The sequence below is a fragment of the Coturnix japonica genome, chromosome 23 (assembly GCF_054131305.1).
Source record: "Coturnix japonica strain WE chromosome 23, WE-NBRP24, whole genome shotgun sequence".
In the NCBI taxonomy this organism is placed as follows: domain Eukaryota; kingdom Metazoa; phylum Chordata; class Aves; order Galliformes; family Phasianidae; genus Coturnix; species Coturnix japonica.
This window is the reverse complement of record NC_140685.1, coordinates 7775834-7791128: the sequence shown is the minus strand read 5'-3', so window position 1 is coordinate 7791128 and position 15295 is coordinate 7775834. Positions and strand designations below refer to the sequence as shown.

At 47.2% G+C, this 15295-nt stretch overlaps 2 protein-coding genes across 2 annotated transcripts in view; both read right to left on the bottom strand.

The window, feature by feature from the left end:
* Positions 1 to 1971: 1971 nt before the first annotated feature.
* On the bottom strand, positions 1972 to 7643 carry CACNG1 (calcium voltage-gated channel auxiliary subunit gamma 1). Its single transcript, XM_015879532.2, has 4 exons — positions 7278 to 7643; positions 3534 to 3608; positions 2740 to 2877; positions 1972 to 2332 (listed from the first exon to the last, which is right to left on the bottom strand). Exons 1-4 carry the CDS (start codon positions 7516 to 7518, stop codon positions 2106 to 2108), a joined length of 681 nt encoding a protein of 226 aa, XP_015735018.1. The 5' UTR covers positions 7519 to 7643; the 3' UTR covers positions 1972 to 2105.
* A 2058-nt stretch (positions 7644 to 9701) lies between these two features.
* CACNG4 (calcium voltage-gated channel auxiliary subunit gamma 4) overlaps positions 9702 to 15295 on the bottom strand; it is a 36338-nt gene continuing 30744 nt past the window's right edge. The window contains exons 3-4 of the mRNA XM_015879525.2: positions 14898 to 15038; positions 9702 to 13716 (exon numbers count right to left, since the gene is read on the bottom strand). Coding sequence (XP_015735011.1) covers positions 13178 to 13716; positions 14898 to 15038 — 680 coding nt within the window. The 3' untranslated portion in view covers positions 9702 to 13177. The remainder of the gene's footprint in view (positions 13717 to 14897; positions 15039 to 15295) is intronic.

The window sequence follows — 15295 nt, the reverse complement described above, 5'->3', positions numbered from 1 at the left end:
TGATTGATGAATCCCAAGCGGATCCCATTGCTCTATGTGTGATGTATGGTGCAGAGCAGCCACATAGACCTGTGTTTGTGGACCGTGGCAACACAGCATTCAAAAGGGCACCGTCCCACTGTGTGAAGCTGACGTTTATTTTAAATGAAGTTTATGGTGAGGTTTAATCTATGAATGTTTTCTGCACAGCAGTTGGGTTCTGTGCATGTATGTGTCTGCCTGGAGTCTGAACTCAGTCTGCAGAGCTTGCTGCATCCCACAGACCATGGCCCTGCTGCCTGGCCCCGCTTTCAATACTGGCCTCTTCCAGAGCTATCAGCCCATCTGTGGTGGGCTCTCATAACAGGGGGGTTAACACAGCCTTATTACAGCTCCTCCTCCCCACATGAAGTTATTCTTTTATTATTCTCATAGAGCAGATAGGAAGTAAAGCTTGGTGAGTTTAGAAGCTGGGGCTGCAGTCAGTGCTTCACTGCTGGGAGCTCTCACTGCTGTGTATTTGCTCTGAGCAATGTGAGTGCCCGGAGGCTGGAAAATGTCTGGATCCAAACCAAAGCCCAGAACCCAGTGGGAAGCTTTCCATTGCCTTCATGGGGCTTGTACAAAGTGTGTCAGCCTTGACACAAAAGGGGCACATGGGGGATAAGTGAGGCTGGGAGATAGGCCTATCTGCAATACGTTTGTAGATGCAAGGAGCATCAGTTTGCTCTGTGCCATGGCAGCATGTGAAGGAGTTCCTTAGGAACTGCCCCCTGTCTTTCCATGCAGCACAAATGCCAGTTGTGCACTCCAGCCTCGTGCCCAGAAATGAGACTTCAGACCCAGTTAATGTTTCATGGCAGTGCAGTGACAGCCCCAAGACTTGTGATGTGTCTCATTAGGAGCGAGTTCCCCAGCTCGTTCCCAGCTCTGAGCACCAACGAGTGCTTCATCCCCAAACTTTACAATCTGCATGTTAGTTGTAGCGCTTTCCAGCTTCAAAGAGCTTGAAAAAGATTCCTGCCACTTCACAAAGGGCCGTTTTCTTGCTGCTGCTTCTCTGATGGGAGAGCAGAGATGTGGCTGGCAGCAGGGCCAGCCCCAACCCCACTTTGCTGCATGATTTCCCACAGCGCTGTGATGCGTCACCATTTCAGATCTATTCAAAACAATTGGACGTTTTCTGTGCTTTTGTGTGTGTGTGTGTGTGATAAAATTGAGGACAGTTAATTGCAGAGGAAATGAAGAGTTTCCTTTTCTCCTGCTTTGTAAACTGTTGGGTAGAGGGGGGAAAAATACAACAAAAAACATGTTTTTCCTGCTCGAGAGGAAAAACAATGAGAAATGCTGAGTGGGCTCTAAAAGCTGAACTGTAAATAACCAGCAGCTTTGGGAGCAGCACTCTGTGTTCCTCCAGGTGTGCACAAACAGCCACGCACCACCGTCACGTTTTTGGGGCCGACTCTCCCATCTCCCTTTCTTCATGACAACTGCCTTGAAGGATTTCTCCTGATGTTCAGGTTTACACAGGTATGTGGTGAGCCTTCTATTCACGAGGCACAAATGAGAGCTCTGTTAAACACCACTTATAGAATTGCATTGTAATGCTGGACTTAGCGGGGATTGATGGGCCGGGTGATTCATCCATCACATCAGCTTCCAGAACATAGGGCTACTGGAAGGTTGTGCTTTGTGTTGGAGGGAAATATTGCTCTTCATGCTCACTCCTCATCAGGAGGCAGAGCAGTGTGGCACAAGGGGAGGTGGGCTCCCACAGGGCTGGAATTACCCCTCATGGAGCTGCTCTGCAGCCCCAGCAATGCTGTGTGCACTGGGGAAGCCTTCTGCTCCATGACACGAGCTGTCCTCTGTGCTCACAAATGGCAAAACAGCCCCTGGCAGGGGGAGGAGGAAGAGAGCAGTGCCCTTCACCCACAGCACTGCTCTTCTTAGTAATAGTAAAGGAAGAAAAGAAAAGAAATGAAGTAATAGTTACAACTGAACATGCCTTGGTTCATTAATGGCTTTGTTAATGGAGTGCCCATCGTACAGTGAGATCCCGACATCTTAAAAAAGACAAACTTTATCAAGATACTCTCTGGCTTCTCTCGGGGATGGGGGGAGCATCAGTGCTCAGGTTCTGCATCCATGCAGGTCTCCCAGGGGTTCTGGGGGAAGCGGGGCAGCGCGATGAGGAGGAGGATGATTCCGAAGACGAAGAGCAGGACGAAGGCGGAACAGGCACAGGCGAAGGACCAGGCGTAGCTGTACTCCATCCAGGCTGTTTCCTTGCTGTCGATCATCCTTTTCACAGACTGTCTCATGACTTCCACGGAGATGATGATGCAGAGACCTGAAGGAGATGAGAGCAGTGGATGGAACAACCAGCTGTCAGTTGTCCATCCTTAACTACCTTTCAGTGTGCTGTGGGGTTCACAGGTGAGCCATATTTTGGGCCTGGATCATCTTTTCTTTGGTTTGAGTTCTCATATGTTGCTGTGTTTAGAATAAATGAGATAGAACAGCGTATCGCTCTGATTTAGACCAGGGCCTGCACTTGATGTGTCAGAAATGCCCCTTTTAAAGGCAATTGTAGAAAATTCAGGCTGCTGTGTGATGTGACACACAGATACATGGCATCTCATTGTGAATGGGAAGAAAATGCCACCTCCAGGCACTTAGCAGTGTGTCCATCCACCCAGGATTTACCCGAGTTTCTCAGTGCTGTGCTGAGGGCAAGCAGCACGAAGGTGCTCCTACCTGCAAAGGTGTAGAACATGGATGCTGGCTTCAGCAGGTAGTCCCTCTTCTTCTGGAAGGAGAAGAGGACGCAGATTGTTCCGATGATTGCAAAGCCAACGCTGAAGATGGCGATGGCTGCAGCTGAAATGCTGTATTCTGCCAAAGGAAAGCAAACACCAAAAGGACATGAATGTTTGCATGTTTTCAGCGTGTTCCCATCAGCTGCTGTGATGTTGTGGTAGGTCACTCAGAAAGAAGGGTGTCCAGGCAAAATCGTGAGGAATCATTTTGCCTGTTACTAATTAGATCCCATCAAGATGTGGCTGCTGTGAAAGGGGAAACGTATCCCTCTTTGTTCTCATTGCCACTATTTCACTGTGATTTCCATAATGTTATGCTTTTCAGCTGTCTTTCCCATGTGCTGGAGCTGCCCCACAGAGTTAGTTGTGATGTGAAATCCTTCACTGATGTCTTCTTGCTTCTATGGTGAGGCTCAGAGTGAGGCAGGTAGTGGTGGAGCTGTGATGCTGTTGTGCTGGCAGTGTTGGGGTGGGATCTGATAGGAATTCCTCTCCTGCTTTCCATGGAACCAGGATGGAACCCTTGTTCTGGGGACCCCCTCCCCTTTCTAGGTTGTATGTGGCTCTGGGCAGCCTGGTCTGGTGGTTGGTGACCCTGCACATAGCAGGGAGTTGAAACTGGATGAGCACTGTGGTCCCTTTTAAGCCAGGCCATTCTATGATTCACCTACATCCCATGTGCTTCCTTGATTTGTGCTGTGTTGGAGAGAAGCTTTTCAGGGCTGTTCTTACCTTTCTGGGTGGTAACTTCAAATATCTCCGAGCTCTGTCCGGGTGTGAAGTGCTTGAAATAGGAGCAGTTCTGAACTGAAAGGGAAAAAAGGAATATTTAATTCTGTGCGCTTGGAAACCACTGATAAAATACAGCAGAATGGGATTTACTTTCTACCGATGTTTTTTGGGTAGGTGCTAATGGGATCTCATTCCTACTCCAGACATCCAGACAATGCTTTTTTCCCCCCTTTTTTTGTCTAAAGCAATAACAGCAGCAGGAGGCAGACCTCGAGGATTTGGGCCTGGATCTATCACAACACTTCAGGAGGTGATTAAGCAGCCCTGACAGCTGTGCTTCCCCAGGTGCCCTCCTGGGATCACTCCCTGCACAGAGATAAAGCTGCTGGTTGGACACCTTCCCCTCACACCCCAACGTCACTCACAGTGCTGAGCCCCAGCCTGGCAGCAGCACGGCTGGGACGAAGGGTGCCTGCTATTTATAACCTGTTTAATTGGAAGCTTGGAGAGGTGGGGAGCAGCTGTTTGTAGGGAATTTGGCTGGAAATGTGCACCTACAGCTCTCTGCTGTGCTGGGCTGGAGGGCTCTTCAGCACCCCAGTTTGTCCCTTTAGGATCACTGGCTCCTACCACCAACACCTCTGGTCTGTTCAGTCATGGAGCCAGCACTGGCTTCCAGGAGCTCCCAGAGCAAACTGCATTTGTTGTTTATTCACACAGCTCTCTTTGCTCGTGGTGAGGAGGTAGCAGAGCACTCTGTGTTACATCTTGGGTTCTTTTGTTTTTTTGCTGTCATGTAAATGGCAGATTGCAGAGTTACTGTTTCAAGGAAGGTTTACTTTCCCTCTCCCAGGGGATGAGCAATTCCAAGGCAGCGTTTTTGGGCCCATTAGTGGAAGATTCCTCAGAGATGCTGTTATCTACTTGTTTTAAAAGCTGAATTTTATTCCATCTGCAGCTTCTTCTCGCTGAAGACCCAGTTCATGTTCAGCTCTGACATCTCCTGACCTGTTCTATATGATCCCTGGAGAAAACATAGCTGAACTCAGACCTCACTGTCTAAAATTGCCTATTTTGAGGCCCAGAGCAGAGGCTGCATGTTGGTGCCTGATGTCAGTGAGGGTCTGGTGACCCGGGCTGGGGAATTCTTCAGCTCCCGTGCTAAATGGGAGGGAGATGGGATACAAATGGTGTGCTCCATCTTGGGTTGGTTGGTTGTTCAAAGTGTGAGGTGAAGCCAAGCAGTGTCTATGCAGGGATCCAACCCTTCACTCCACAAAGGCTCAGTGAAGGGGAGAGCACAGAAACCTCTCAAAGATAGGGAACTGTCTGCTGTGATGTATTGTTCTCAGTTTAAAGACACATTGGTGCACTGCTGAGCTGGGAATGTCTTTATCAACAAGATTCCCTGTTACTCAAGAGAACTGAGGCACTTCAGTCCCTCCCTGGTGCCATCATGAATTAGAGAAAAGCCCATTTGTGTCACAGCACATTTACATAATGGATGGGATTTAAATTGAGTTTTATAGTGGAAGAAAATTTTGTGGCGATCTTTGTTTCTCTCCACCCCTTAACTGCATTCTCTCTGCCACAGGTCGTATGCTGATGGAGCAGCCCATGAGCTCTGCAGTCATTTAGAGCCACTGTGAACTTCAGGGACATAGTGTGTGGTTTATCTGTCCTCCCTGCTGCAGGTCACCTGCAACACTCCTGGCCCCTTCCCTTCAGATCCATCATTACTGGGGGGATATGGACCAGAGGGGAACAAAGCAGATCTTCTGGTAACCTATTTGCTCTGCTACATTTCCTCTCTATTCCAGATGCTGGCACCCATGTTCCCACACTCACCAGCTCCCATCTCTGCTGCTGCCCTGAGCTAGGAGCACACTTCTGAGCTCTCCTAGAGGTGGAGGTGAGCTGTGCTCCCCCAGCAGTGCATTGCCCCAGCAGGCTTCAGACCACAGGTGAAAACATCTCAGTATTCACCTGAAATTTCCCAGCTTTTATAGCCCTTTCCCCGGACTTCATCTTTCTCATAGTAGCACACTGAATCCTCTCCAATTTGTCAGCATCCTCACAAGAGTGCTGTAAAATTTTAAAGTTCTGCCTAAATCACAGTTCTGCTCTGTGGACTGCAAGCCAACGCATCCTCTGCTCAGAACCCAATAAATAGTGCTAATTGTGGCATCCATTTCTTCCTCAGGGAGTGGCTGGTAAATGCTCATTAAAGCAGTGATAAGTTCTGCTGTTTCTTTTCCAGGGCTGGCAGTGATCTCTGACCACATCTCATGATTTCCAGGAAAACCAATGTCTGCATCTCCTCTCCCTGTTGCTCCATTCAGGTTTCCTTGACAGCTGCAGGCTGCACAGCTTCTCTGTCCCCTCAATGGACTGAGATCGATCCAATGAGCACACTGAGCATTAAGCAGCCCCAGCCCAGGGGGGCTGTGCTCTCCCCATCTCCCCATGGTGAACAAAAAGGGGATTTGGGTGTTGTTTTTATGACAGAGATAAGAATGCGAGGAGCTCTGAAGCCCCCGATGCTGCTCATGGCACAAGATATCATCCAAAGTGCCAAATATTTTTATAAACAGTGAAAAAGCTGCAGGCTGTCCAGTGTGGGACTCAGCTCCATGAGGTTCTTTGCAGAGAAAGGCAGCTCTGGGCTGGGGTTCAGTGCTCTGTGAGCACATGCTGGTGTCTGTCAAAGGCAGGAGCTGCTTTCATGCTGCCCTGGCCACAAAACTGCTGTCTGCAGACAGCTGGATATTTATGGGCTTTATATTTACCCTGCAGTTGAGCCGTTTTGTTGTTTATTGAACAATTTCTATGGTTTTCCTTCCATGGGTGCTATGCTCCCCATGTGAGGAAGGGCAGGGTGTGAGCAGCGTGCTCCTGGGCACACAACCACCTCTGTGAGAAGCAGCGAGTGACACACTCCCAAATTTGGTTCGAGGCAGATCTGAGCACTGTGACTGAGCCAAATAGGTAAAGAACTGTGCAAATACGGGCAGCATACAGCAAACACAGGCACTAAGATTGTTCACATGAAGTTTTCAAGTATATGCTAATGTATGTATTTCATTTCTAGCAGCGTAGCTGACATGAAGGCAGTCCTGTTTTTTTCTGACCTGGAAGGTGTCCAGTTCCCTACGGGCCTCCTGCAGCACAGTCACAAATGGGAACGTCAGTGCACGCGGTGCAAATGTTGCTGACTTGGCACCACGCGCGGAGCTGAGCCCGCTCCCCATTGACTGCAGCAGGGGAAAATGGGGAGAGAAGAGTGAAGGGTGGAGCAAGTTGGTTTTGAACTCCTTGTTGGAGTTTACAACTCCTTGTTGGAAGCTCGCAATATAAACGGCAGCTCCCTGCCCTGAGAAATGATTGTTCTTGAAACTGCTTGGGGATAAGCTAGTGCTGGCCATGAGCAGGCTCAGGGGATCCAAAAGGCACAGCCATGCAGTCGGGCCCAGTTCTTTAAACACTCCTTCTGCTAAAGCTCTGCCCACTGCTGTCAGTGCACCTGGGTGCTGTGGGACATCAGCAAAGCTCACTCTGTCCCAGTTCCCACCGTGCCTGACCCTCTTCCCCTTTTACCCCCTGCTGCCATTGCACTGGAGACGATGACTCAAATGCAGCTGCAAACACACAGCACTGTGCAGCCCATTGGGCCACATTCGGTTCCCACAGCATCCTGCAGCCTCCCAAGCAAAGTGCCACACAGGGACAACCAGCCATACGTACCTCCAGGCAGACTGATGGGCCCGCAGCCCCTCTCTTTGGCACCTTGCTCCTGCATCTGAATCCTCTTCGTGCAGAGCCTCCAGAGCCCGAAGTGAGCCGCCTCGCAGGTGGCATTGAAGTCCTCCACCCTGGGGCTCAGCACAGCCCAGTGGTCCGTCACCACGGCCGCGAAGAGCAGCGAGACGCCCACCAGCAGCACGCAGAAGGTGAGACGCACCTTCAGTGGTTTGGTCTCGTCCATCCCGTGCTGGGATGCAGCTCCTGGGCCGCCTTGCCCTGAGTCCTGCTCACCCGCAGCCTCCCCACGCGGGCTCCCTTCGTCCTGGCGCGTCTGAGCCTCTGCAAAATGTCAGCCCCAGCTGCTGGGCTGTGTCAGGAGGCTATTAATGCACAGAGAGAGGAAAGCTCAGCTTTCCGCCCCGTCCCATCCCGCGTTTGTTTTGGATTCCCACGGCCAAGCGGGTGCTCCTTCAGAGCCGCTACCGCCACTGAAAGACTCCGTTCTGCTGACTTGCAGCATGACCAGAAATAGGCATTAAAGAGATGATTAACTTTTCAGTTAGGTTCTAAGCCATCTGTGTTTATAATAGCGGCGGAGCTGCGTTCAGTCTGATCCTAAATAGCTTAATAACAGAGCCAGAGCCTGCAAAGTGCCTGCACACGCCGGCAGCTCGTGGCTGTGTCTGCACGGGGAGCTTTGGAGCTGGGTGCTGGCAGAAGGGCAGGCTGTAAAGGACATGCCAAAGGAGCCAATTTTTATCTGTTGTATTGCTTGTTTTTACTCATATTGACTCGTGAAGGTATTTAGAGGTGTCTGAAGGATGGTGCTGTGCTTCCCTCCAGAAGAAGAGAAAGGTTTATGTCCAAAGTTTAACTTCTGAAATACGGTGAAGTTATATCATTGTAATTCCACTGGAGAATGGCTGGGACTAAATGATACCTGAAGGTCCCTTCCATCCCAAACCATTCTGTGATTCCATATTGAAAGGATATGTTCCACTCAGAGGGTGGTGAGGGTGGTGAGGACCATCATTGCTTCTTTTGTTGCTGTAGGTTTTTGCGCCTCTTCCAATGCTGGCAAGGATCCTGCTGTCTGCTCTCATTCAGGTACTCTGTAATCTGGATTGTCCCTCAGAATTTGCCTTTCTTTTTCCTTCCTTTTTTGGGGGGGGCGTGGGGGTGAATTTTGTTAAAAACGTTCAGGAAATAATGAAGGTGAACGAAAAAGGAAAATTTCATCCTTCCCTGGCAAATAACATGATTTGGTGCCACTGGTTATTGAGAGAGGAAACTCCTTGGTTGGGCTGTGCTCCCACAGGACCTGTTCCCCCCAAACTATGGACAAACAACCAGTGAAGCTGATACCCAAAGGGGCAGAAGGAGCAGAGAGGATTGGCTCTCGCTGTGTCCCTGTGTCAGCTGGGCAGCATTTGCCTCCAAAAATCAATATCACTTGAAATATAAACAGAGTATTAATGAGGACCTGTTGGGAAGCAGGCAGGGCTGTAATTAGAGGCACTTAGCAGCAGTGAGTGAAAAAAGTGAAAATGGCACGGTCGTGTTTCTTTACTCAAGACAATGGTAAATGGTGTCTCGTGACCAAGTGCTGCCTTTTTTGTCCCAGCAGAGGTGTTGGCGTGGCTCTGCTCCCCAGCATCTGCACCTCTCTGCATTTTGTGCTGACTGACCTCAGTGCTCACCACAAGCACACTAACCAGGACCTGCAGCTCCCTTCTTGCAGGAGACCCTCACCGAGTGACAAGGACTGAGGCTGAAATCCTCGCAGACGGTGAGAACAAAGCAAGTTTTTGTTGTCATGTGTTCTTTAATAGACAAAGAAGCCTGCTGCCCATCTGCCAGCCCAGCAGCCCCATGGTGCACTGTTCCCTGCAGGCTCCGTCCCTTTGGGCAGTAAGGGCTGTCCCAGAGCTGTAAGGGCTCTGCCTTTGCTCCCCTCTCCACATCCTCCCTGTTTGTGATACCCCACTTATCTGTGAGCACTGGGGGCTGCAGGTTTGCAGGCACATGTGCAGCCTCCTATTGAGAGACCACCTGGAGGCATAGGAAATGGGAAGGGAAAGTTGAAAGAAGTATTTGAGGAAGACACCAAGCCAACAGCTAAAGAGTGCGCCTCATCTGGGCCATGTTCAATCTGGTAACAAGAATCATAGAATCTAGAAACTAGGAGGTGTTTTTTTTTTCTGAGGTTCCTACCTGAATGTCTGGAAATGTTGTAGAGATGGCTTATCCTGGGTATTTCTTGCTCTGTGTGAACACAAGAGTGTTCCTACCCTTCCAGTAAAACAAACTAGCTGCCATCAAAATAGGTAGAAACATAAAAAAGAACAAAACAATGCAGAAATCTCATCTCAGAGAATCTGGAAGCTGAGAATCTATAGATCTTTCTCCACGCAAGCCCAGATATACATTTAAAATGGTTTATTTAAAAAGGAAGGATTAAGTACATTATACACGGTTGTGATTACACCAGCAGAACTGAAGCACAGTGGCAATAACACGTTAGAACTGCAGACAGAAATGCAACCTCAAGGGATGTGATATATTAGCCCTTGTGGAGTTGTGATCCATACAGAAAGGAAATATAAAAAGAGTTTACTGTTATTGGTACGGGCACATGAAGTGATTTCTCCTATTCTGTATGAGAAACCAAAAAGAGAGAGCTGATGAGATACTCGAAATTTGTTTCTCAGAAAATGGAATCTGCTCCAATAGCATTTCTGCTGTTGTGGTGTGCTATAGGCTATTTCCAAAGGACCGGCTGTTGTTAATGATGGGATGATGATACCTGCGGGCCTTACTGAGAAACTGGGGCTGATCTGTTTTAGATGCTGTCCAGGGATGAACAGAGAGATGCAGAGAAACAGGTTTATTTTAAACTATCATTGAGTGGTTTCAAAGTCCAACAGCAATCCAGTGCCTTCTGATACATCGATACCATTCATGCTCAAGGATCACAAATCAGTTTTGTTGGAATCAAAGTTTCCTACAGGAAAAGGGATTTTGGGGGGATTTTATTTTTTTTTTTAATTGGAATTGGCAAATGTCACAGGTTGTTTTTTGCTTTGGCTGAACAAAGCAGCACGCTGCAGTCTGACACAGACCTTGGCTTTTGGGATGTGAAATCACTGCCCCATCCTCCCACAGGACGTGCATCCCAATCCCCATCACCTCCCAGTGCCTCAAATCCATGTCCCAGCACCATCCCAGGGACACATCCCCACTGTGAGCGCATTTAAGCATATTTACTCCGAATGAAGGTAGAAAGAACAAAACCAAGGCGCAAAGGGAACCTCACACTGTCCACTTTCTGTTCAATGGACATGAGTTTAGAACAAACAGCCTATATCTAACTCCTGGTTTGAAAGGGAACAGTTTTATTCTTAATTACAGTAAACACGGATGGGACTTATTTCTAACTATTAGTTTATTAACACAGTGGGAAACAAATAGTTCTGGGAAATTGCACTTGAAAAATACATTGACTATAATTAGATGTAAATTAATTAGCACTTAGTATGACACACTAATGAGACAGAAGGTTTTTTTTTCATTGCAAACTTCTACTTCTATCATAGCTAATCAAAGTATTTTAATATTACGAAGTCTCAAAAAGTAGGAAATAATTTATTGTTTGAAAGCATAAAGATTCTTGTAAAAAAAACCTTTCGTCAAGAACTTTAATAATTTTAGAACTCTTTTTCGTTGTCCTAGCCGAAAAGTAGGTAAAAAAGTTTTCTTGTCTGCCTCTGTTTGAATATGTTTAAAAAGCTCGTGTAATACCTTTCTCCATAGTGTGTTGATACAGAAAGAAGCACGATGTTTTCTACTTCTTTTCAATAGTTCCCATCACTCCGTTCGTATCAGCTCTCAGAGTTCAGAGGTCTGAAAAAGGATCCCAGCAGAGTTTTAACCTGAATGGAAATTCATAACAAGCAGGGATGAAGGCTCCAGCCCACCTCCGCTGGATGGTTTGCCAAAATAATGCTTTCCATCATCTGCCATGATGAGGGCAGAACAGAGCAGGACAGCGACTAGGGGAAGACTTGCACTTAAGACTGAGCATTGTCTCGGTTCTTGCAAGGAGAGAGGGCCAAGCAGGGTTTAGGTGGGAGGGAGAGGTTTGACTTAGTGGGTTGTTAAGGCAGCTCCCCCAGGGCTTCGCTGGAGGACTTGGTTCCACTGGCTGAAAGCCTCGCATCCAAACCACCATCGCGTTGTGACACTGCGGCCACCATAGGGTGAGTTAAGACTAATGAGGTTTTAACAGCTTGGCTGAGATCTCTCACTGTCAAGTTTCTCAAGTCATGTTCTTTCCTTGTCACCATTTCTCTAGTCTTCAGGTAGCAAAGATTTTCAGGGTGAAAAAGATGGATGTGTTCAAAGCAGCCTACAGGAACTGGATGCTCCTCTCTCATTGCAACTAACTCGTTCAAGGGGAATCGGGCACCTCATTCTCGTATGGCTTGGCTGAATGATCGCTAAAAGAGATGTGAGTACTGTTAAATTAAATTACCTTCAAGTTAGGCCCTCAAGATTTGAGAATCCAAGCCTAGGTGTAAAAACAAAAGCAGAAATTTAAAAGAAAAATAATTCAGACCCTTTTAGAAACATATAGAAGCAAAGGGTGCAGACCAATCTCCCCCTTAGGAGATGCATAGAGTTTCCTGTGGGCTCTCTGCACATAAGTAGAATCATCATTACGAAATAAATTAAATTAGGCTGACCCATCATTTCCATCTAAAAGCAACTATACCTTGCACCACGCGGCACTTATTCATAATAAAAAGTTTAATAAATATCTCATAAACGGCAATTGTTTTTGTTCCACTTCAAAAAAAACCCACAAAGTCGCCATCTATTCTGTTAACGCTCAGCTCCCATTGCTGCAGGATGTGTTGCTAGTCCGAACATAACAGCTTCTCATCTTCGTACGCGTGTTGCTCAGATATCTTAGTTTCCAGTAGCGTTAGTGTTGCACTTGTGAAGCAGTAAGGAAATAGGGGCTGTGGTCGCAGGCTCAGCCCTGCTCCTCACCCTGGCTGTACGCAGTCCGTAAGGGCCTGCTCCTGGCAGACAGCACTCAGCACCTCGCCGGATCAGGCACTAGGGCTAGTCAGAATGAGAATTCAAGTTTTCTAATTGTTAGGCAAGAAATGATATTTGCAAAGACGCTCAAGTCCCACCTACCTTAATCCCGCCCTTGCTGGGCAATGCACCCACCCTGTTCTCCCCACCCGCGCTGCCCAGAGGGTTGCCTTCCACCCCCCAGGTAGGAGACCCCTCAGTGCCCCGTCAGGGAGTCTGTAATGCTCAGCACATGGATGATCTACAGGTTCAGTAGCACAGGTCAGTTTTAGACATTGTTGCCTTCAAAAATATCTTCTATATTTTTCTTTTTTTTTTTTCTTTTTTTTTTTTCTTTTTATTTTTTGGAAGAGGCAAAGCTCACGCTGTGTCAAAGGGGAGCTGATCGCTGGAGGACTAGTTCGTATCCTTGGGCTTGGTTGTAAATTATAGTTGCAAGTTTGTAGTAAGGGATCTTGATTTAGAAAACAGTTGTACAACAATTCTGCGACCCTTGAGTCACACTGGTGGCAAGTCCTTCACAGCTTCTCCAAGGGTTTGTACACATTACAGAAGTGCAGGAACATGAACTACCTTCATCTTGTGACACCAAGAACTGAAAGAAACAAACTCCAAATAGCTTCGAAAAAGCTACAAGCGTGTAACATCTTTTGTTGGTCCAGAGGATCCCCACTTGCTGCCTCAATACATGCCACAGTTAAAGAGGTGAGAGGGTATTTTAACGTCGCTCCTTCTCTTTCATGACAGGTCTGTTCTGATATTCTTGTCAAAAAGCACAGGGAGGGGAAGGAACTTCAGACAGGCGTTGTTCTCCTGTTGACCATGTTGACGTGGAGTCCTTCCTTAAATTCCTTCTGAAGGAAGTTGTGGACCTGCAGAAAACTGGCTTCTTGGTCTGCGTTGTAGCTGGCGGCTGTTGTGACCTTCAAGGGCTCTCTGGAAAGAGTGTACATGGAAATCTCGTTCATGGGAATGGTGCTTGCTATCTTCATGCCAACCGGGGAAATGTCTCTAGATGGAGAAGGCTCTGTAGATCGAGAACTGGACCTGGATCTCCGCCTCCTGTACCTGTAGCTTGGCATCCTGGCATAAGGAGAACTGGAGGAAGTCTTAAGGAATTCCCTCTTGGTCTTAAACCTCAGCTCTTTATTCTTCTCAATATAAATGTTCACAGCCAGAACACCTATGGTTTCAGCCACGATAAAAGACAAGGCTCCAAAATAGAAAGACCAACCGTAGTTGTAATGGTTTTTTTTGTCCTCATCTCGCTTATCACTTGGGTCACCTGCGTTGCTTGATATGTAGACAATGATCCCTATGATATTACTTAGTCCTAGCGAGAGAAAAAACAGAAGTCAGCTGTCACGTGGCTGGGAAATTAAAAAATTCAAGCCATGTTACCTTATAGATAAGAATATTTCTAAGACTATGAACAGGAAATTTCATTAAGTTACATTTACTCTTTTAACTATCTACAGATTTAGTTCTTTCTTGAAAAACAAAGAATAGACCCACATCGTGTTTGTGGTTGCTTGCAAAGATCTTAAAAGATTCATTGGGATCCGTCCCCATTTCCTCATTGACATGATGGGAAAGAAGCAGCGTATGGGAACTTGCTAATATTGTTAGTAGTAAAAATACATTTTGAGCTCAGGGCTATGGCTGTTCACCTTGATCAAGACAAATTCTCTTCCACCTGAATTTCCATCTGAATGCAGCATGCTTAATGTGAGCTTCAGGGAAAACTATTAACAATGTGGATGGCTCTCTTGGATGTTTCTAACATGGGAAGCACACTCACCGAGTATAGGTGAAGTTTTTCTGTCCTCACATAAGAGGAGAAAAAAAGGGTCGGGATGTAAGAGATGCCTGATTCGTGCTTCTATTTAGGCATCTTATGTTTAGTACATTTTAAGTAGAGCAAAAGCTGCATGCTACGAGCTTTAGCTTCCTGCAATTTCTTTTTCAAGAAAAATGAAAGTTTCTCAAGGATTTGCTTTTTGTACAGCTTCAAGAACATTTTCTTTTCTTAAGAAACTTGCCTAGTATGAGGTTGGTCCTGCCCTCAGCAGAGGAAGGGGATAGAGGGAGAGATGTGTCACCCAGTTACCCTGTGGGAAAATCAGTCCTAGAAGCTTTGCACCCAGCCAGAAGGCTCGACCTCACTTGTTTTCCTTGTGCTCTCCTTCATCAGCAGTGAACAACGAAAACAGGATTTCCTGATTTGGATATGAGCAGCTCAGCAGCATTAAGCTGCAGGAGCACGTGATGCCCACCTGCAATGAAAATGGCTTGAAAGAATTGGGACTTTGGGGAAGAAATTCAGGAAATTGAAGAAGAGCTGTGGATGTGATGCAGTGTCCTTCTCTCCTCACTGGGCTGGGAGTTGCCCCATGGTATTTTTGGCCAGGCCAGGCCTTGCTGGTGGCTTTCCCACCAGATGAAGCTGCATTTATGCACGTTTCAATCCAAAAAGGCAGAGCTTTTTAAGGACTCAATTTAAGGAGGACATACCTGCTGCGACAAAGAGAATTCCAGCGCTGAGAATAATGTTGTTTTTGCTGTTGTAAATCCTCCCTGCTCCAACACAGAGCCCTCCCAGCAGCAGCAATATTGTGCTTAGAATGGGGAACACACTGGAGGCACGGACAATGCCTGCAGGGGAGATAGGAAGCAAACACAACAGACCATCATTTCAGATGCCTCCTCAGGTGCTGCTGTGGAGACAGCAAAGTTTCCAAACCCCACATTTTGCTGCAGTTACCACTGATTCTGCATTTGTGGGCAGGTGTGGGAGAGCCAAGGTGAGTGGTCAACATAGCAGGGCTACTCTTATTTAAGCAACTTCAATCTCTTGAGTTTCCCCCTGGGAAATCTGATGTTTTTGCCTTAATGTGATGCCACCAGAACAT

Bases quoted from the DNA above. Each gene is read 5' to 3' on its own strand.
- CACNG1 (XM_015879532.2), bottom strand. From the start codon at position 7,518: ATGGACGAGACCAAACCACTGAAGGTGCGTCTCACCTTCTGCGTGCTG. The intron at 3,609-7,277 runs GTACGTATGGCT...TTTCCCTTTCAG, and splicing joins GCCCATCAGTCTGCCTGGAG to TTCAGAACTGCTCCTATTTC. The intron at 2,878-3,533 runs GTAAGAACAGCC...TTCCTTTGGCAG, and splicing joins TGAAGTTACCACCCAGAAAG to AATACAGCATTTCAGCTGCA.